General features: G+C 43.1%; 2 protein-coding genes across 3 annotated transcripts in view; one reads left to right on the forward strand and one right to left on the reverse strand.

The window, feature by feature from the left end:
* Positions 1–7,848, reverse strand: part of rab11fip4b (RAB11 family interacting protein 4 (class II) b) — a 49,079-nt gene extending 41,231 nt beyond the window's left edge. The window contains exons 1-3 of one of the 2 annotated variants that reach the window (XM_060046977.1): positions 7,559–7,848; positions 5,447–5,534; positions 5,039–5,124 (exon numbers count right to left, since the gene is read on the reverse strand). In XM_060046977.1, coding sequence (XP_059902960.1) covers positions 5,039–5,124; positions 5,447–5,534; positions 7,559–7,711 — 327 coding nt within the window. In that variant the 5' untranslated portion in view covers positions 7,712–7,848. The remainder of the gene's footprint in view (positions 1–5,038; positions 5,125–5,446; positions 5,535–7,558) is intronic. The other variant, XM_060046976.1, reaches the window with a different exon arrangement.
* Positions 7,849–10,094: 2,246 nt separating this feature from the next.
* On the forward strand, positions 10,095–21,643 carry LOC132453903 (uncharacterized). The gene is made up of 11 exons (XM_060046974.1): positions 10,095–10,458; positions 11,566–11,729; positions 13,100–13,268; positions 15,263–15,664; positions 16,005–16,286; positions 16,636–16,659; positions 16,984–17,085; positions 17,223–17,253; positions 19,813–19,862; positions 20,181–20,215; positions 21,326–21,643. The coding sequence occupies exons 1-11, from the start codon at positions 10,383–10,385 to the stop codon at positions 21,410–21,412; spliced, it is 1,422 nt and encodes a 473-aa protein (XP_059902957.1). The 5' UTR covers positions 10,095–10,382; the 3' UTR covers positions 21,413–21,643.
* The last annotated feature ends 1,633 nt before the right edge of the window (positions 21,644–23,276 follow it).

Below are 23,276 nucleotides of genomic sequence, written 5' to 3' on the forward strand. Positions count from 1 at the left end.
ACAACGCGCGTGCGAAAACTCTAGTAAATATAAAAGAAAGAAGGAAAGAAAGATAGAGCCAACATTGCTTTGGCAATGTACATTTTTGTTTCTCATGCCAATAAAGCTTTTTTGAAGTGAATTGAGAGAGAGCGAGAGTTAGTGCAAGAGACTGGCCACATAGTTAGATAACCCATGTATGTCTGTTTACTGCTGGTCTGTCCTTGAATATCTCTGCAGAAAACCTCAACATAAGTTTGACATGAACACAAAATACCAAATTAACCAGAGGTGTTAATAAGCCCATCTCACTGCTTGCATTGATTCTCTCCTGTTTGACCTTGGTTAACACAGCTTGCAATTGATAGTATTAGCTTTGGTTATGCAGCCTTGTATTTTTTTTTTTCAAAGCACTTTTCACCACATACACTTTGTGCATGCAAGTAATGGCCAAATACAAGCATAATTTAGCTGTTGATGTCGGTTATTTTATTTTTTTTGCATTTTAGTCCCTTCAATTTAAATCGTCCCTTCATTCATTACTGACCGATTCCACCCTCCCCATGTCACAGTTTATTTACTTTCATCGTCCTACTATCTTTTTAGTTTATTCTCTCTGGCTTTCAGTCCCATTCCCCCATTGCTTACCCCTCTCTCATGTAACAGTCAAAGTTAGAGATTATTTTGAATAGAGTGCGATGACCCCCAGCCAAACCCGCCTGCTCCCCACCGACCATGGCCAGCTGCTGGCAAAGATCAACAAACGGTCAATAATCCATCTCCTGAAGGCACAACGACAGTCACACCAGCCCCGTGCCACAGGAACCCGTTTTACAACTCTCTACAACTCAGACAACTATTCAAATATCATGTTAGTCTTATAAATGTCAACACCGGTTAGATTGCAATTCATTGCACCTGTAATCCCTAACTGGCACATTCCACCTTAGCATGTATTCGTAGTTTGTGCTGCATGCACTGCCTGCATGTCTGTGAGGTTCAGATGATTAACATACAGTTATCACACCAAGTGCATGTGGCTCAGGCCAAGCTATAAGATTAATCATTAAGTACTTCTGACATCACATTACAGGTGCAGATGATTTATTTTCATATTACCCAGGATACTATGGCCTTGAAAAAAACGAAATGAAGCCATTTGCATTTACAAGATATACTATGTAGTCTTACGCTTTTATCTAAACAAGTGACCTACATCAAATGCACATACATATCATGAAGGAGCTCGTACATTAGACATCTTGCCAGAGGACGACTACAGGACAGGCTGCCGACATGGGGATTATGGACGCAGATCTATTAGCTGGCAGTTGAACACCCTAGCTGCTACAGTATGCTGTGCTTGTTTGGAGCAGTCTTTTGGAGAAACCGTCGAATGAAGTCACAGTGAAGCCGTAACGGCTGAAAAAGACAAGGCAGCATGTGCCCTCAGTCCCCTCGTCACATGGTGAGCTGGAATCCACAGGACAACCTGTCAAAAATGTGCCTTCATGTGGTATCATGCCAGCAGCAGCCGTCCATCCGTTTTCCATCACATGAAATTGGTTCTCTACGGTTGTCAATGAAGCCAATCATTGTAGTCACACACTTAACCTCCATGCATAGATGTGGCCTATATGCAGCCTACAAACCCTACATGTAGGTTACATGTATGCCTATATTGATCCAGAGTCATGCATGCTAATCAATAGTCTCAGTCTCCTTTTTCGCCAGTTAAAATAGGATGAAACCACCAAGTCCCTTTTTCAGCTATGTTTATCTGAAGCTCTTAAGACAAGTTTCAAAATCAAGATCAAGTTCCGATAGTACTGCTCGACTTCCGAGATAAAATCTAAACATGTCAGATCTAGTATCATCACTATACCCTCCACTATCACCCCACTACAAAGACTTACCATATATTTTAGTAGAAGTATACTACTGTGACTTCCATAAAACAGAATACTAGCATGTCGCATAATCTAAATATTACTAGAATCATACAATCATATACAATTGAATGATATTATCTGCAGTATGGATTGACAGCTCCGAGGACCAGGATGGTTGTGGTTTGGCTAGGCAGGTGTGATGAAGCGCAGCTTTATCAACGGACTTATCAACTCTGAGAGGAATGTTCCTACAAGATATTGAGCTCCTAGTCTTTGTAATCCATCACTAGCTTATTCAGACAATCAGACATCTGGAGCCAATGGAGAGACATGAAAGCGAGTATAATACAATTTGAGATTATTTATGTGGAATAAGATAAATGGAGAGAGATGAACAGAGGTGGAATAAGAGTTACAAAAAATATTTATAGAAAAAAAGAGCATAAATGTTTAAAGCTTCTCTCACATACATGCAGATGCGCACGCATGCACACACACGCACAAACACACACACACAGAAAATTCAAGGAAGTTGCAGCCAATCACGTTGCAGTTTGGCATAGAATGGAGATAAAAAACAGGAGAAAACGAGAGAAAAAGCGATAGGGATAGAGAGAGATTAGACGCAGGAACCTTGGATGCCTCTCTGAGCCTGTATGTTGGGAAAGCTCATCCAGTAATACTAGCCTCCCTCCTACTCCAGAGAAGTGTGGCGTACATTATTGACGAGTTCTAGTGGCAAGTTCTAGAATGGAGCCCCGTGACCTTTAGAGCAAACTAAAGAGAGCTACGATTACTGACGTAATGATATCCACTCGGCTCATACAGCCATACAAAGACTGCCATACGTGTGTGTGTGTGTGTGTGTGTGTGTGTGTGTGTGTGTGTGTGTGTGTGTGTGTGTGTGTGTGTGTGTGTGTGTGTGTGTGTGTGTGTGTGTGTGTGTGTGTGTGTGTATAAACCGTCTCCTGCTAGTGAATAAAGAGACACTTCGATCTGCCCTCCGTTTGTCTTGTGCCCCATTCTCCCCTCTTTTCTCACTCCCCTTCTCCCTAATTTTCTGTCATTCTTTCTATTCCTCTCCCGGAAACACAAAACTATACACCTCTGTACAACTATACAAGTGTACACGCAATAAACCCCAGGGATTCCTTCACAACCTCGCTATGGCAACCAAACTTTGCCAGAACAACCTTTGGAAGTCCAAACAGCACACAGGGAAGAATTGACCTATTATTAACTTGTTCTTACCTCAAAAGGAAAAGCGGTACCTATCTGGATCATCAACTCATCAATGACCGATCAGTGCTGGGTGCTTTGCTGCCACAATCATTTTAATAGCTAACAACCCTTTAAAGCAATCATTTAAATAGCTAACATCCATACATTTTGCCTAACAATGGCACTTGTCTTCACACGTTGATCCAAACATATTCATGAGCTTCAACTTCTCTCTACAGACTGCTAGAGAAAACATACTTGTAGCATGTGGTTAATTCTGGAAGGGCCAAACAAGAGAGGTACCTTATTGGGATAGAATATTGTATCGCCCTCCTGGAAGCTTCCTTATGGACGAACAGATAGATCGAATACAAAAGCAGTGTCTGTCCACCACTCCGTCCTCCAGAAGATTCTGTCCAACAGGTCACTCTGTGGCTCTTCAGGCATTTTCTGAGAGTCTCTCTCTTCAATAATGTAGGCACGTCTAGGATGATCCAACACAACACACGTAACAAGAACCAGCCTGACCACAAACTCTGTGAGGACCTAAGTAAGACAGCATCTGAGCCTCTCGTAGACTGTAGGCCTACTTTGAATCTGGATGATGAATATTACATGGCTTCTCATTCAAATAATTTTTGGCTGTGAAATAAAACGTTATCACTCTTCAAAAAGGGAAATTCTCATCTGTTTGTTTTGAAAAGACTGGGCTCAGAGAGAAGCTGTAGCAGAATATGAAGTTCATGAATATTATTCAGTTTAAGTAATAGATCTTTGGTCAAATTTAGGACCAAAAGAATGAACTTATCTTGCCATCCTTATAATTGTTTTCATTTACAACAGGTGAAGTTGTGGAGGTGTTGCTTATGATGCTTGGAATATATAGTCTAAAAAAAGAATTCCCATATTCGAAATGTCAACTACGTCTACGGCTCTGCTAATATTCCATGGTAGAAATGCTCAGAAGGCATTCCTGCCACATAAGGTGTCTTGAAAGAGGGCCCTCTGCACCCAGTAGGCAAGTGAAAGGACAGGCCAATTGTTTGTGCTCAATAGCCTAAGCTTAGCATACTGGGTTAGACATATAGGAGTACATAGCTTGAAGGAATGGCAGGGCCAACTGCTGCCCTCTGCTGGCCACACTATACAATCTGTAAATTCACTATAAAGACTTTTTTACTCTGTATTATCGTTTTACTATATAGCTCATTAAAAAGTGCAGTGCAGGCAATGTTAATAAAAACAACCATTACGATAAAGTTACACAACAATTTTTTCATCACAATCTGAGACCCATGATGGTTGAATGATTGACGTTTAATGAGAACTGAAGCAATTAACAACTGTGCGGATATCTATAAACTGAACTGCAGTTAAAGACTGCCATCTGGGGGACAAAATGATAACATCAGCCAAGTACCACTTCTACATTCTGATGGCTGTTGTGTGTGTTTAGTTACGGCAAAGTTAAGAGAAAAGTGCTAAAGTGCAGTTTCGTTTTTTAAATCACTGTGAATATCTCTCTTGAAAAATAACCAAAAATGTTGTGAAGGACTGTCTTTCCTAAAGGACTAGGTTTGATGTGGAGGACTAAATTTACCTGAGGTCATTAATGTAACCATAAAAACTAACCCCAACTCATCTCAGTCCCTATCCCTCAGCTTGAGTGTGAGGCTGCAGGTTAACATTGAGAGTGCAGCAATTGGTAGGTCACACAAAGTCTACTCCTCACCTCATGAAATTTATCTAGGTTTATCCCCTGCTGGCAGGGGTGTCAAAAATAGCCAGATTCCCAGCTTTACACATCCCAACATGGGACTATACCTAATTAAAGATAAATGACACTGCACACGTGTGCACACGTGTGCACACGTATATGCTTGCATGCCCACGCCCGTGTCTAGGTTAACCACAAAAAGGCATCAGCCAAAAGCACAATGACTTACCTGATTGATGGGATTGATGTCCACCATGTACTGACGGTGAGTCATCCATTCTGCTCCTGGCAGAAACTGGAGATTCTGCTCATAACCTAATATAATTGATCATTAGGTTAGTTAGTTAGTTGGCACTAACTAGCTAACTAACTAACTTGACTGGCGCTTGGCACATCAGGAAAGGAGGAACACAAAATAATGTGTGCATGACGTATTTTCATGCCGTTTTAAAGTAGTTAAACAGATATGTTGCTGTGATAATACAAAAAATTATCTTTATTCACATACTATTCCAGTGTTGATATAAAATTGATTTGACTATGTATATTGAAAACAAATACACATTATCTGTATAATTTAACTTGTTTCCAACGTCATGTTGTTTCATGAATTCCTATAATTAAATTCTCCTGTTACCATTGATGGCCAGCACCCCGTGGCAGAAGTCTTTGAAGTTTATCCTCCCGTTAGAATGGGGATCCAACTGTTTGGCCAACTTCTTCACCTTGAGACAGAGACAGAGATGGAGATGCCCATACTTAGTGTTACTTTGCTAACCCTTCCTGAAAGGAGGGGTTCCTCCCATGTCATCTTAAGGTTTTGTCATTTTCATCACACTGGCTTTGGATTTTGAGTAATTCCTTGCTAATTCGGGATTTAGGGTTATAAGGGTGTGTAAGGCCCTTTAGGATGTAATTCTGATATAAATGACTTAAATAATCCTTATCCTTAATGCTTACCCCTCTGCACATTCTCGAGGGTATCAGAAGGCGGAATATAAATATTAAATTACCATTGTGATACAGGACTTAGATAGGTAGGTAGATTCCATGATTAGCTTGCGATTGTTTTTCTCCAAATGTCAATGCTTGCTTGGTTTGTAACACAATCATTTCTACAAACATGGTTAATGCAGCTTTTAACGTTTCACCAAGTATACGGAACTGTTAAAATGTGGATGGATAACACAGGGACCCAGGAGATCCCTGTGTGCCAGCTCGTATTCATGTGTGTTTTCTTGGGTAAAAGAGCAATAAAGAGGTTAGAAACAACAACGTCTTTACACCATTACATACAGGTAATCCTCTATAATTGTTCCGAGTTCGCCCGTGTCTTCTTCTGGGTGTTGGCTCTGCTATCCCCATGCAATTCACCCACAACATACAAAACAACTGGGAGCTCTGATTGATGTCCTTGTTACCAGCCCCTTGGCAACTGGGTCACCAGTAGAACTGAACTGATGTGACACCAATTCAGTTTGTTATATATTAAGTAAAGGTCACATTAGGCTGCCACTCAAGGTTAGAACCGTTTTTTGCTTTGGTATATTGCTAGACCTGCATTAACATAGTGCTCCAGTAGATACAAGTAGAGTAGTAAGATAGTGCACTGGCATGGACCCAACAGTTCACACCCTGAACACCCAGAACAGATAATAAATCAGAACATAAATAATAAATAGCAGTAATTGAACATGTTCTGCCAGGTACTCCTAGGATTTCAGAAAAACGCATATTCAACCTCTGCTTCAACAAGCTTTATCTTTAGCCCGGTATTCCCCAAGGAGCCAATAAGAGCCGACATAACGTTCTTGTTGAGGAAGAAGAGAGCACTAGGGAGCCAATCAACAGCATGGTTCCATACATTTGACCTGGAGACAGGAAGGCACTAGGGATGTGTGAACTGTAATGCAAGTTAACAACATCTATAGCTGACTAAACTCTGAGGGAGTTCAGGGAGCCATTATTCTATAACAGAGCTGTTGGACAAGGCTTGAAACCACATACATACACATTTGTCTTCAGTTTAGTTACTGAGTCAGGCTTGAAGCCTGACTCAGACAAGATATGAAGACAATGGAACATGTAACACAACCTTGTTCAACAAAATCAAGTGAATAAAACAAAGCAATGAGACAATGAGACTCAGTTAACGATGACAGTAGACATTCTCCAGCCCCATGTTTTAGCAGGTAACACATTTCACCGTGACAACAACCACATTCTCATGCAATTCATATTCTACCAAATTACTTTGAAATATCGGTTCAAGTGGAACATGATACATGGACTATTTGAAGTATTAAGTCATCCGAGAATATGCTGCTATCAACGAACCTCGTCTAAAGAACAAACCCTTTATTAAAAATAAAACAACAACAAACAAATAAATGGGCCACGCGATTGCTTTGCTGTAAATAATGTCAAATGTATAATAGCTACAAAGGGACTTTTGACTTGAGCATCCTCAGACCATCATCTAGACTTATTTATAGGAATTATACCGACATGGACCTCACCTCCTCTCCTCTCCTGGTTTAGTACCAATGGTCGTCACCTCCTCTCCTCATTTAGTACCAGCCATGGACCTCACCTCCTCTCCTCGTTTAGTGCAAGCCATGGATCTCACCTCAACTTTTTTAGATGAAGTGAACCAGCCATTAACTCACCTCCTCTACTGGTTCTAATGAAGTATAGCATTCATTGACCTCACCTCCTCTCCTTGCTTAATATCAACAACGGGGCTCACCTCCTCTCCTCGTCCAAACTGAGAGCCCAGGTCAACGAAGTGCTCTACCCGGATCCACCCGTCACAGTCCTCATCACACACGTCAAACACTTCTTGGAGTTTTCTTAAAACTATCGCCAGGTGCTCTGCCTCAGGCACAATGTTGTCGTCCATCTTTTGACTGCGTTTGGATGAATCCCCTTGGCTTGGGCTACGTTAGGATCATGGGAAACCGAAACGACTACGACCTGATTTCTGACAGCAAGTGATCCGCGTGTGACGACGTGGCGCGTGCGGGAGAAAGTTTGTGATGCTCGCACCAGGTTGCGGAACCTAATCTGTTACGGCATACACCTGTCACTCACGCAGTGTGGTTTACTTCCACTAGGTGCCGCTATTGCTTCACCTTAGAAGAACACGGGCGTATTAATGGTCCCATGGCATGAAAATCTCACTTTATGAGGTTTTCTTACGTTAATATGAGTTCCCCTAGCCTGCCTATCGTCCCCCAGTGGCTAAAACTTGCGTTCGGTGTAAAACGAGCACTAGGTCCTGCTCTACTTTGAAAAAATGGAAGCTCAGTCAGGTGCAACGATTTGGAATGTGGCCCCCTATGTCGTCATAAGGGGCCAGGTTACCTCCCCTTTCTCTGCCTTGCCCGCGGAAGTGGAAGTGGAAGAACCAGAGACGTCGGAGAACCCGACGCAGTCGTTTGTGATTCATAATATCGTTTGGAGGTGCACACAGCAGCTTTCGGCCGTTATAATGTGTATTATATGGTATAGATATCTATGTATTATATTATATTAGTTAAATATAGAGCTCCAGGACTGTAACGCAACTGTTGTACACTTCTTTGTTATTTGGATAAGCGTTCTTGGTTTTATGGAGCATAACATGTCTGACTCTCGTCTCTGGTATTTCCACAACGAGACCCGTAGTGGGGGTTATCTCACCCATGGTTGAGAAGGAATTGGGGGAAAGAAACTTTGACTCCCTGAAGTACATGAACCATGACATGGAGGAGAAAGGGATGTTGCCCGCGATTGTCTCCCGCATGATCCCCGCTTCACGCTGCCCACTGCCCGCTGCCGAGGGACCACCGCCTTGGCGCTGACCGCTGCCCGCTGCAGGAGGCAACAATCACGGGCAACAATCTCCTCCATGTCGTGGTTCAGTCTAATTCAGATTGATGTGGAGGTGGAAGAACCAGAGACGTCGGAGAACCCGACGCAGTCTTTTGAGATTTATAATATCGTCTGGAGGCGCACACAGCTTTTGGCCGTGATAATATATATTATATGATATAGATATCTACGTATACTATGATATTATTTAGATATAGAGCTCCAGGACGCCCGCCGGAGCACCCAGAGTGTTCTAGAATATTTACAGAGCACGGCCAAAGGCTGTGTGCGCCTCGCTATTGCAATACATCCACTGTAAACAGAGCGCATGGTACCGTGGCAGAAAGCTGCTCAGGTCCACACCCCCAACTTCCTCCTTGATCCGCCTCTCTCCTCCTCATTTGCATTAAAGTTACAGACACCATAACGGCGCGTTTGGGGAAAGCTGAATATGCGACTGGCTCGTGGCTGTAATTCTGCACCACAACTGAATTTCGGGAACGTCTTCAAATACTGTGTTAGGGCCCAATACCGATATTAAAGCATCCATAAAGTAACATGCCATGGGACCTTTAACATTTGAACTGGAACATAACAAGAGAATTTGTGAAATTAATTTGTTGCTGTAAACCAATGACTTCATCAATTCAAACCTTAGTTTTGTCCGTAACGGAAGTGTAAATAGTGCAGTCATTATGTTCATGACATGTCAGTATACGAGAAGCAACGCATTGATATGTTCCCCAATCCCCTATAATGATGTTATCTCTCTAAGGTCATTTGGAGCAAAATTAACCTTTATTCAGCTGATATCAAAAACGACAGAAAGGTTAACGGTTCTCTCTTATTTAGTTTGTTAGTTTTGTTCACATACCCTAGTGAATCCAACTCCCACAAGGTTCATTTCCCATGGGGATGATTCAGTCTTATCCAGCATGGGCTGATTCTCCGGGAGCTTTACTGAGAGAATGTGTTGTTGACAAAGTTCATAAACAGCTGTCCTAAATACCTACATTCTTGGTCAAAAAAATATCTCCCAATTCCATTTCCTGAAGACGTCTATAAAGTGAACCAACTTGTGTTACTAAATGTTTAATTAATATTAAATAAAAGGGGGGAAACGACATTATTCCATTATTCTGCCATTAATGTTTAATGGTGTATGCATCTTAAAATGACGGTAGGCCTGTTTGGAGACGTTCGTTACAACAGGAAATTATGAGGCTACACATAATCCGAAACATCTGTGTTGCAATAGTAATTTGTGGGTTAGAGTGTTAAGGGGTTACGCCATGTAGGACTTGGCGTATGTATTCGCCCAATACAACAGATGCAGCCAGCAGACCTCTAAAGAGGAAGTTTGTTTATGTGCTGAACTTCCCATTTCATTCCATCTTCAAGAGGATGTCATACGTATAAAGAAAACAGAGAGGGGACTGTGTGTGTGTGTGTGTGTGTGTGTGTGTGTGTGTGTGTGTGTGTGTGTGTGTGTGTGTGTGTGTGTGTGTGTGTGTGTGTGTGTGTGTGTGTGTGTGTGTGTGTGTGTGTGAGAGAGAGAGAGAGAGAGAGAGAGAGAGAGAGAGAGAGAGAGAGAGAGAGACAGACAGGGGGAGGGAGAATGAGAGAAAAGGGAAGGCAGCAAGTGAGAATTTTTTTTTGTAGAAGTGTGTTTTGTGTCTGTTTGTGTTCTTATTCGAGCACTGAGTATTGCATTGAATATGCCAGTTTTAGAAATTGGACATACCTTCTCATTTAGGATATTCGTTATTTTGGTCACTTTCCTACAACAATGGGGTAGGCATCCTTCTATTTTCATTTTCATTTTCGTTTTTCATATTGTTCATTCTTATGGTTGCTCGTTCTTGAGATTTGACCTCCGCAATTAGTTTTCAAATATCTGCATGTTTTTACATTACATGTTTCAAGTAGTAATACATCTGGCAGATAATTCAGATGTATTCATTATACTTTGTATAGGCCTATAAACTGAACATATACCGACATTTTATTGCATAAATAGAGATGATTTGTGTCGATAGTGGTGGGAAATAGAGAAGTGGACCGCAAAAAACGTCATTTCCACATTTTGGGGTGCGCAGGATATGGACTTGTGAATGGGGGAACAGGGACTCAAAGGCCTATATGTATGGGTAATGCTGGGTGTCAGCGATTATCTATACGACTATTTGAATAATACTAACACTAATAATACAAATAATAAATACATACATTGAAATATTACAATTGAATCTCCTCATTTCCATTTATTGCTGCTCAGGTGTTAGAACATGTCTCTGGGAACCAAAAGAGGAATCACTCCAGCACCGTAGTTTATTAGTTTTTGTCAATCACAATAGCCATGAGATTTGTAAGTCTTTCAGGTTGTAATAGGTGTATGAATGGATGAGAATTAAGTGTCAGGTGTGTATTAAACAAGAACAAACCTAATCAAGACCGATAAAAAAAGTCCCTAAAGGGGGACAAGCATGATGCCCGACATGGGTGCCAGCCCATAGAGAGAGCACAAGCTGGCAGGGAAACATTGCTCATATACCCCTCTGGATAGCATCAGGTGCACGTGAGCCTGCACCAGAAACAGACATCCAGACAAGGCAGGAAGGGGTGGGGTCGTCAACTTGGTGGTTGAATCAGAATGAGAGTCTTTCATGCCAAGGCTAACTTCCTATCAAAAACGTAGAGATCGGATTTATCAATTCAATATTTGACCACACTGGTTGTTACACTCCAGCTGCTGTAGTAAAAGGTGTTTCTAAGTTGAAACCTGCGTTATGGCAATTGTCTGCTGCAGCTATTTACTCCATTCCAATGGGTCCATCCACAAGTCAATCCATCCAGGGACATTTTCGCTATCATTGCTGTGGTCCATTCTCTGTGTGTTAGGTGTGTCAGCCGGGGTATCATCATCCACCGCCGCCACCTCAGCTGGTCTGCCACCACCTACCCTCAGAGTGGAGTCCAGGTCCAGTGACCAGGTGACTCTGGTCTGCCAGGCCCCACAGAGCCACCAGGGGGTTCTGTTCAACCTGTTCCGAGTCATGGACCAGGTACCTTATAAATTCAATAGATGTTTGCCATTTGTGGGGGTACGCCCTGTGTATTTAATGCTATGAATGTGCAATGCTCCTCTCTGTCTATGTTTTTACTGTTTGAGACATTTAGCAAATACTTTCATCCTTTCATGCAAAGCGACTGCATTGCTGAACGGTGGCCTAACAGTTGAGGAATGCACACCGAGTGCCAACATAAATAACATTCATGACCAACTTTCCTGGCTGAAAGTTGATGTGAGGTTGAAATCATCACTTCTTTCTTTCATAAAAACGTTAATACATTAAATAACCCTGACTGTTTGTTTAGGCAGCTCACACCTAGATCTAACGTGCACACATACCCCACCAGACATGCCACCAGTGGTAACTACACAATTCCAACAATCAAAACTCAAAACAACGTACAGTACTAGTATGTAGAGCTATGGATGAATGGATATTCCTTCCAGATCATATTTCAAAAATGCAGAACAAAGCTAGCTTCAAAAAACAAGTGAAGCAACACCTCATGGCTGTTTGCACTGAATCCTACTATGTATTACTAAATGTTACTTTTTATCTACTATTATTTATTTTTTCTTGTTTTTTTTGTGTGCTGATGGTTTAGTTATTTATCCATTATTTTCCTGTTTTTTTAATCTGTTGTCTTGTATGTTGATTTCTTGTATTGTTATATGTTGTGCGTGGAACCCATGAAGAGTAGTTGAGGTCTGCTGCATCAGCTAATGGGGATCCAAATAATCCATAAATAAGGAAAGCAGGCTCCATCATTGGCTCATGTCCAAATTATTATAAAAGGAAATATTATAAAAAAGGTTGATCAGGAAGATAAGGAGTGTGTTGTCAAGGGATGACAACCCTTTGCACAACATCTTCACTATGAGTGATAGGAGCAAAAGGCTCCTTCTACCCAGATGCTCCACTGAGAGATTTAGGAGATCCTTTGTTCCCACAGTGATCAGACTCTTTAATAAGAGCCGTTGACTATATATGATGTGGTGATTTATTCTGTTGGCATTGCTGTGATTATTGTGTCCTTTCAGTGTCTATGTGGTGGTATTATTTGTTGCTGTAGTGCATGTTGTACTGTGCCCTGCCTTGATGTATTTACTGTCCTGTTGATGTATGTTGTTGTACGTTGTTGTTGGCAAAGTAATTTACCCCTTTGGGATTATTAAAGTGCAATCAATCAATCAATCAATAAGAAAGGTATCAGATATGAACGTTGTTCATTCTTCAGCGAGAGTAACACGTCACAGTGTATAGTTATTGATGGTTTCTATGTGTGTGTCTTGGCTCCTGCACTGTCGATGTATGCGGTTTCAACTTTAGAGAGACATTGTTTGTGTGGGGCGTTCCTCCAGGTGGATTCCTTCGCGGCCCCCCAGGGGAGTGCGAAGGCCGTGTTCAGGCTCAGAGCTGAGACAGTAGCAACAGACCAACAGCTCTACTGCTGTCTGTACAAGAACTCCCAGGGTGTCTACAGCGCCTTCAGCCCCTACCTCAGCCTGACGCCACCCCCACCAGCTCCAGGTGTGTGTGTGTGTGTGTGTGTGTGTGTGTGTGTGTGTGTGTGTGTGTGTGTGTAAGTGTGGTTGTTGGTTTAGGCGTGTATGTTAGTTTGTGTGTGCACACGCCTGTGTGTGTGTGTGTGTGTTTGTGTGTGTCTGAGTATGGTTGTGTGTGTGTGTGTCTGTGTGTGTGTGTCTGAGTATGGTTGTGTGTGTGTGTGTGTGTGTGTGTGTGTGTGTGTGTGTCTGTGTGTGTGTGTGTGTGTGTGTGTGCGCGCCGGTGTGTCTATGTGTGTTTGTGTTTAGTCCATGTGTCCCTTAGAAAGTAATTCTAACACCAACAAAATAAAATACTTTAAAGTTTTGTGTAACTAAAGGATGTATATTTGTAGCTCCAAACACATCATTTATTTTTTTAAGAAACTTTGTACAAGTGTACAAGTGAGGCTGAAAACAATGACCGTATGATCAGCAATGGAGCAGCTGCTGGAGATAACAGATCGTAAAAAAAAAATATTTTTACCAAACCTAGTTTGAAAAGGCGCTGATTTCTATCCAAAGTGGGAATAACCAAATTAGCCAAAGCTCATGATTTAATAAATGACCATTTCATTATTGTTAGTATTGAAATTCCCGCTGCATAACCCCTGAGCAGTTTCAAATCAGCGTGTGTTCAGGCCGGTAAGGTTCTGTGGCAGACGTGAAGCGCAGCATGTGCTCAGCATGTGGTGAAACATAACAATCACTCCCATCCGCCTCTCCCCACACACCCACACCCCCGGACGCACCGCCTATGAAAAGACCCACCACAGGTGCTTTCTGTATGGCTCATGTGGTGATACACCACTCACTGAAAGTCTGGCCCTAACATCCTGCTCTTCATATAGCGATCGCCCCCCCCCCCCCCCCCCCCCCCCCACCTGTGTGTGTGTGTGTGTGTGTGTGTGTGTGCATACGCGCGCACACACACACACACACACACACATTCACACACACACATACACACACACACACATTCACACACACACACACACACACACACACACACACACACACACACACACACACACACACACACACACACACACACACACACACACACACACACACACACACACACACATCAAAGACATCACACAGGTCCGTTGTGCCAACGGTTATGGAAGGAAGTGCGGTTTGTTATCTCTCTGAATATGAATCCCCGGTTGTATTCGTGGTAGTCTTCACTGTAATCCTCTGCATTGATACACATTATAGTTTTAATCTCAATATGACACCATTGCACATGATCACAAATATGAGGATTGGTTAAAAGATATGTGCTGTGTCTGAAATTGCGTACTTACGTAAGTACACTTACATTGAGTGCACTTCATTATCCCTACAGTACACTTACTTACAGTGCTCCCATTACTACAGTGCACTGTCAAAACAGCCTTCGCGCACCTACCCGAAATGACTTTGCAGTTAACTTTGAAGGTACTTATTCGGTGGTATTTTTTTTCATTTCCGTTGAAATTTCCGTTAGTCGCCTGTCTTAGCGATCTAGCAGTATTCACGTTATCGTTCTTGATACCAACTGATTACAGAATTAACAACATAAAAACACTGGTCGGGTACAGCCTAAAACATTGTAGTTGTAGTAAACAAACCAAATATGTTGAGCACGTCGGTCTAAAATGTTACAATGTCTTTGAAATTCCCGCCCCCTCCGCTACGTAGACGATGGCGGCTGTTGAGGGTGGAAAGTGTCCATCGGGTCCACACTCAAGTTTTAGATTGTTTCGAGTGCGCCTCCGAGGTACTTCTAGCGCACTGCCTTTTGGCACACTCTCCGTTTTTGCGCAAAGTGCACTCAAAAAAGTAAGTGTAAGCATAGAAGTGCGCGATTTCAGACACAGCAAAATACTTTTCAACTTTATCGTCACGGACAGACAGAAAGACAGACAGAAAAACCAATTATTTAGAATATTAATTCGTTATTAATCAGTATTGTGTTTTTGATTGTGTCTACAGGCGCAGCAGCTAGTCCCTCACCAGCAACGCCCCCTTCCCCTGTCCTGTCTGTAGCACCCCCTAGTGGCCACGTCAGGCGTGGACAGATGCTGTCCTTCCAGTGTTCCCTCCCAGTAACCCAGCCCACGCCCCAGCCACAGCCCCAAGACCAGTCCAAGCGCAGCCAAACACCATTGACCTTTGTCCTGGTGAAGAAAGCCCTGGTGACCGGGGACACCTCCGTGGTGCTCCAGCCTCAGGCCACCCGCCAGACGCCCAACACCACCGCCCAGTTACGAGCCTTCAGCGTGGGCCCGGTGAAGGGAGGCGATGGGGGGTCCTACGCCTGTATGTACCAGCTCTCCAAGAGGAGGCGACTGTACAACTCCACGTTCAGCAACGTCATTCAAGTCACCGTCACAGGTTGGGAAAGCTTTTGGTGAATGAAGACTTTCACCAAGTGTACGAAGAAAACGCTTCTTGAACACGTCGTCCCTTCATCCACGAAAGCTGTTGTCAGATAGCCCTCATTAACAAACTAACTACACAGAAAACCTAAAACACCAAAACAAACATTACATTACATCGACAGGATTTTAACACAACGATATTAATTTGCCTTACAAATTAGGTTAATGGGCTTTAAGACTCCTGGACCAAACTAAACCCTATTCGAGGGATTCAGCATGCTACCCGCGTATCCTCACAGGTCTACTGCACCTTTCTGACAAGTCGGCTGACCTGATCTGTCTCCACCCACCAGACCAGCTGCCCCGGCCCACCCTGGCTCTCCTACACCAGGGGGGAGTGTGGCTCCTGTCTTGCAAAGGGTCTGCAGCCTACCCCGGGGCCTGGTTCTACCTGTTCCAGGCTGACAGCAGGCTCCCCGTGGCTACGCACCAGGCCTCCGTGACCAGCCACCAGGCTGCCTTCTCCCTCCCCGTCCGGGACCAGCCCACAGTGCAGTATGAGTGCCGCTACAGTGCCCTGCTGGGAAACCACAGGAGCGAGTCCGAGCCCAGCGTCCCTCTGGAGACAGGCCTAGGTACTGCTGTAGTGTGTGCGTGTGTGTATTGCAATACATGATGTTACATAACATTCATTTAGCTGAGGCTTTTGTCCAAAACGACTTGCAATAAGTACACACAACACTAAAGGCAGAACCCAAAAAGTGTAGGAATGATTACAGAACATCCAATTCTTCAAAGTAGCAAACTGCTCTCACTTCTACATTATAGAAAAGATAATATATTTTTGTTGTTTTGTATTATTTCATTATTTTATTTATTTATATTTTATGTATGCATGTGTGTGTATGTTTATGTAATTGCGTGCATAATTGTGTAGCAATGAAGGGTGAGGGATCAAACTGTTCTATCTATTTCTTCTTTCAGGGATACCGCCTACTCCTGCACTAGGTAAAAACATAACTGTTTTTCATCGTGTGTACATCTGTAACTATAGGTAACCGAGTCCGCTTAGGCAAGCAAAACCCTTTGAATGTCTTCTCATGCATGAGGACTTATCCATGAGAAGTCCTCATTGGACACAGTTTAATACACGTCAAGAGCAGCTGTGAATATAGATCATCAATATAGGATTATTGTGATGGCTAAAATATGAATGAAGTCGTTTTCTTATTTTTTCCATCTTGAGTCACTATGATAGTAAACAGTGTCCCTGTGGGTATGTTGTATGTTGTCCATGTTCATCTTGTATGTTGTGGTCCTGCATGTGTCTAGGTGCTTTCAGTGTGGACTGGCCCCTGGTAGCAGGGTCCTTCTCAGCCGTGGTCCTGTTCATCATTGCAGTGGCTCTGTTTGTATATATGGTCCAGAGAAAAGGTGCGAGGAAAGGCTATATGTATCAAGGTGCTGTCTCAAAGACACATGTGTTTGGATTTATTTATGGTTGTGATTCCTCTGAAATCATATCCTTTTTCTTCTCTTTTATCCTACAATCCTCTTTTCGGTTTCGGCAGTGCGGGGGTTCGCTGATGAGAAGAAGAAAAGGTATTGTTTCCATATGTCGTTTATACACACACACATGTTGTTTATTATTGTTCATAGACATGGTAAGTCACTGTTCCGCACTAACTGATATCTCTAAGCCCAGTTCAGACCAAAGATTCACCTTGCAACGGCTTGCAACGAGACGGTTTTAGAACGTCGCAGGGGCGGTGTGAACGGGTCGTTGCAAGCCGTTGCAAGGAGTTGCAAGGCGTCGCAAGGCGTTGCAAGGAGTCGCCAGAGATTGAACATGTCAAATCGCAAGGTCCAGTTTTAGAACGCGGCGATTTAACTATTCCTCTTCAGCCAATCACAGCACAGAACAACTTGTACGTCACGGCCTTACTCCGTCCCGGTACCGTTGTTGTGTCGAGATCTGTTTCCCCGTCGAGATGTGTTTCCCCTAGTCCCCGCCCCCGTCCGAAATTACCCGAAAAGGCCCTCTGTTCCATAGGAAAGGAGGCTCACACATCTTTCAAATTCATACTGCTGACTTATTTCCCCACAAGAGATAAGTGCTGTGATTTTCAGGCTGATATCATTCAATTTGACCATTTAGAACAGGGGGAACGCATCCTGACAGCTTGGAATATTACTGTCAGATACTGTTCCCCCTCTGTTCCATAGGAAAGGAGGCTCACACATCTTTCAAATTCATACTGCTGACTTATTTCCCCACAACAGATAAGTGCTGTGATTTTCAGGCTGATATCATTCAATTTGACCATTTAGAACAGGGGGAACGCATCCTGACAGTCATTATCTGGGACTAGGGGAAACACATCTCGACGGGGAAACAGATCTCGACACAACACCGTCCGTACTGTCCACTCCAGCATAAAAAGATCCGAAGATGGCAGACTTCTGGTCCGAGGCGAGGGAGGAGAACTTAATTCAGTTGCTGGAGGATCAACCTGTCCTATACGACGTTGGTCGATATCCCCGACTTCCAGCTCTCTACACAGATTGGCGTAGGCACCCTGTTTCTGCCGCTGAAGTACCCAACTGCGGCTCCATATTCTTGGCTTTATAACTCGCCGTCTTCTCCTTTTCATGATTAAGTTATCCATCTCCAAGTAATAGTTGAGCCGATGGTGAACAAAGACAGATCAAACTGAAATTCAACTAACGGAAAATGCAATGTATCCAACAACGGGTAATCTAAACTAACTGTAAGCTCCAGCTATTTACTCCAATGCAGATGTAGTGGAGAATGACAAAACACAGTAACTCTAGCCTACTCTCAAGCAAAATAAAAATAAAACTAATTGCAAACCTAACTAATCACAAACCTAACTAATCTATCCTAACCTACGCAAATGATGATGTTGCGGCTCTCAGCTGTGCCAGAGCGTTCACAGTTGCTATGGAAACCACCTAGCGTCGCAGCCCGTTGCAGCCAGTGTGAACTGCCCAGTTTTAGAACGTCGCAGCCCGTCTCGTTGCAAGGCGTTGCAAGGCGTTGCGAGTTGCAAGCCGTTGCAAGGTGAATCTTTGGTCTGAACTGGGCTAAAAAAAGGGTTCAATTAGGTTAATGTGAAGAAAAAAATATTTTTTAGTTGTCCTCGTCATGAACTGTCATGCAGTGTGGTTACGTGTTTAAGGAACTGGTTAATGATTCTACTGAAGTCATGTATTTTCCTCCTTATTTAAGATGTGTTCTTCTTTTTGCATTGCACATTTTGTATTTCTTATAAAATATAAATAATGGGTTTTTTAGCCAGCGCAAGGGTACATTAATTAAGCATTAAGCAGTAATCAGCATTAACTAATTAACAGTATAGAATGGTCTCGTCATCATTTACTAATGCTATTCATGTTTACTAATGCTGTTCATGTTAACTACGGTAATGGATGGACTTCATGTTGGCTAAGGTATTAATTTATACATTATTAGATAGGGTTAGGGTTAGAGTTGTGGTTAACCTTAACCCTTACCCACCTAACTTTACCCTCAACCTAACCCCTACACTAATGATAGATAATAATACTTGTGCTGGATTAACTATTGCTTATAAATGATAACGAATGTGCCCTTATTCTAAAGTTTTAACTTTTTTTGTTTTCATTTCTATAATTTCATTCAACAATTTCTGTCCCTGAGGCCTCTGAGAATGGTGCACAGTGCACAAACACACACACACACACACACACACACACACACACACACACACACACACACACACACACACACACACACACAAACACACACACGCGCACACACACACACACACACACACACACACACACACACACACACACACACACACGCACACACACACACGCGCACACACACACACACACACACACACACACACACACACACACACACACACACACACACACACACACACACACACACACACACACAGACAAACACAAACACACAAGGCTGGACTTAATGATTAAATATGTTTGGGTGACGCGTGTCGGCTAATGGATTGAGGAATAAATTGAACAGCTGGTGCCAATCAGCAGATGGGTTAGTGTCGTGTTGTGTTGTGTAACGCCAGCGTGTCGTGTGTCTGCACTGATGTAAATGTGATTGTGTGTCTGTGTCAGGAAGGAAGCTGAGTTCTGGAGCAAGAGTCAGGCTAAAGATCATATGGCTGGTAGGTTCCCCCTGCAATCACACACACACACACACACACACACACACACACACACACACACACACACACACACACACACACACACACACACACACACACACACACACACACACACACACACACACACACACACACACACACAGCAGGGTTTATATTCTGCTTCCTCTCCCTGCAAAAGGAGGACACTTCTAGTGACTCATATAAAAAAATCCAAACAAACGTCGTTATTCCATTTAGGTCCACAATTAAAGAGGGAAGGGGGAGTTTTTTCGTTGTCGCACAAATCATGTTAATTCATTTCTTCATGTTTTATTCTAGATCCGGAACCCAGACATTCAGCTTCTACATCCCACGTAAATACAACCCTCTATGAAATCATCCTCTGTGTCGGCTCACTTTATAGTTTCCTGATTTCCCCTAATTTTTTCATTAAGCTATAGTTGATATAGTGTTTAATTTTCTATATTTTTGCTTAAGGAATGCGACAATGATGAATTCAAAATAACAATGAATACAGCTCATTGTGAATAATGTTTTTACATTGAATGATTTCCTGATTGCTGTCTTGGCTCAAATGATTTATATCGCATTTTATTTAAATGTCTATAGGTTGGGTTAGTTGTTTGACACAAGTACATAGGCCTACTGTTTATTATGAAAGTATTAACCATAATCCTCCATGGACTTTTAGCCTAACCCTGCCTTATAAACTTCCTTCATAATTTTACTGTAAACATGAACGTGCACACGCATACAGCTGACCACGTGCATGTTATGTTTACACAATCACACATCTCAGCTGTCTCCCCTCACACTTACTGACACACACACACACACACACACACACACACACACACACACACACACACACACACACACACACACACACACACACACACACACACACACACACACACACACACACACACACACACAAATACACACAATCTCACATACAGGCACACACAAATATACGAATGCACGCAAACCCAGGGACACACATGAAACCCACACGTATTCCTCATTAAGGCTTTTGAGCAGGGCTGCCTTTCATTAGACTTGATGCTGTTCATTAATTAGTTTTATGTAGGGCTCTCATTAGACTAAAGGATAGTCCCCAGGCCCTCTCTGTGTGCCAGTTACTAGGCTGGGGCTGCTGCCTCATCCTCCTCACTGGATGCTGGCTGACAACATACTGACTAACAAACGAGAGCAAAAAAGGCTTTCTGGAAAATGACAGTAGAATAGATAAAACAACGCAGTTTGTGTGTGTTTTTGCGTATGTTTTTGTGTGTTTGTGTTTGTGTGTGTGTGTTTGTGTGTGTTTGTGTGTGTGTGTTTGTGTGTATGTGTGTGTGTCTGTGTGCGCTCCTTTGCATGTGCATGTGTCTGTGTGTGTGCGTGTCTGTGTGTGTGTTTGTGTGTGTGCATCGGTGGGTGTCGGTGTGTGTCTGTGTGAGTAGGAATGTGCCAGCGGAACTGCAGACACGGCCCCCAGATCGTCTGTATGGAATCCTCTCTCTACCTTTTCAAGTCCAAGCATCCATTGATCTATTCTATTCTATTCTATAAATTCTTTTAATTCTGTCTTTCTTTCTTGTAACATCCCACATCAGAGAAATGCTGTAATTGATTTAAAGCAATACGATTGTACAACCTTCTTAGAGGATATGACGACGTTTGCAATGTGTTTTGACACACAGCTGAATGGAATACACTGTAGCAATGATGTCGTTGATGTTTTGGTTCTGTTTTGTAATAAAATGTGGAATGAAAAATTCTGTAGTTTCTATGCACATTTTTCTGTTATTGATATCCAAGTGTACTCCAAAATGTGTTCTGACCATGATTCGCTAAGACAAATTATCCTTATTTTGTACAGACATGTAACAACACGTCATCGACACGATCATGTACTGCAAGAGGGCTGTTCTTTCTCAGGTGCAGTTTTGGCAAACATCCTGTAGAGAGCACTCTATACATATGTATTGTGTACTAAGTAGAACACTTGTTTGCAGTACAATATAAACTATTCAACAAGTAAACACACACAGCATTACACAGAATTAATGGTGTTTATTGTGCAATATTTAACATCACCCAAATTGAATGGAAACAAATATTTAATGGCGCAAGTTTAAACACATAAAATGTAGTCACACCAGACTGCTGATAGATACTGTTTGGACTGACGGCAACAGCCGACAGCTTCCCCTTCTATCTGTGAACGTTGGATTTTATCGCCGACCATAAATCAGGAGGCTAAACAGCTTTAATTTCAACTCCCAAAAAGTTGGCAGCAGAAAGCCTTCCTTTTATGTCCTCCACACTGCACAATTTAACCTGCATTTTAAACATACATATAGCCTGACAGAATGTATACTTCATATAAGGGCCAGGTCCCCCTCAAGCCCTCCAGTTCTCAGAGCTTTTCAAGGGCCCCAGGAAGACATAGAGTGGCTCCAGGGCCACCGGAGGTTGACATATGCCGCTTTTCCACCGCACATGTAGCTCGACTCGACTCGACTCGACTCGACTCGACACGACTCGACACGGTAGAAGCACGGGTCGTTTTCCACCGCAAATAGTACCTCCTGGACGTGGGCGGGGTCGGCTGCGCGAAAGGGCCGTGACGTATTTTTGTACGCGACGCAAACAACACATACGCAACCCACACATGGACAGAACCCACATAACAACAATGGAGGACATCGATAACATTACTATTATTAGCTGGCATGTTGAAGAAGTTGAAGAAGTGGAATATGTTGGCTGCGGCGCTGCTCTGGCTGTTACCAGCATGGTTGCCATGTCGCTCTCGTGACTTCGTCACACTCTCTGGCCAATCAGTGGCCGGCCGTCTGCCGACGTCACCTTTTAGCATCGGCTCAGCTCGCTTGGAACCTAGAGCGAGGCGGTACTAAAAAAAGCAGCCACTTCAGGTACCAGATACCATGTTTTCGCGGTGGAAACGCAAAGAATGCGAGCTGAGTCGAGCCGAGTCGAGTCGTGTCGAGCTGGTACCATGCAGTGGAAAAGCGGCAATAGTCGCCCCATCAGGGTGGCAGTCTCAGTCAGTTCAGCAAGGTGGCAATCTCACCAGTCACACAGGGGGCCAGTCCCTCTGGCCGTTGAACACACACACACTGACACGCATGCCCGCACACACACACACACACAAACACACACTCACAGAAAAACACACACAGAAACTGTGTGCATAGACACAGCATGCACGTGCATACACACACACACACACACACACACACACACACACACACACACACACACACACACACACACACACACACACACACACACACACACACACACACACACACATAAACACACACATGCAGGCACTCTGTCTCCATCACTCGCTTCCATTGCACAGCATTTTATGACAAATGTAGA

This window comes from Gadus macrocephalus, chromosome 3, assembly GCF_031168955.1.
Source record: "Gadus macrocephalus chromosome 3, ASM3116895v1".
Taxonomy (NCBI): Eukaryota; Metazoa; Chordata; class Actinopteri; order Gadiformes; family Gadidae; genus Gadus; species Gadus macrocephalus.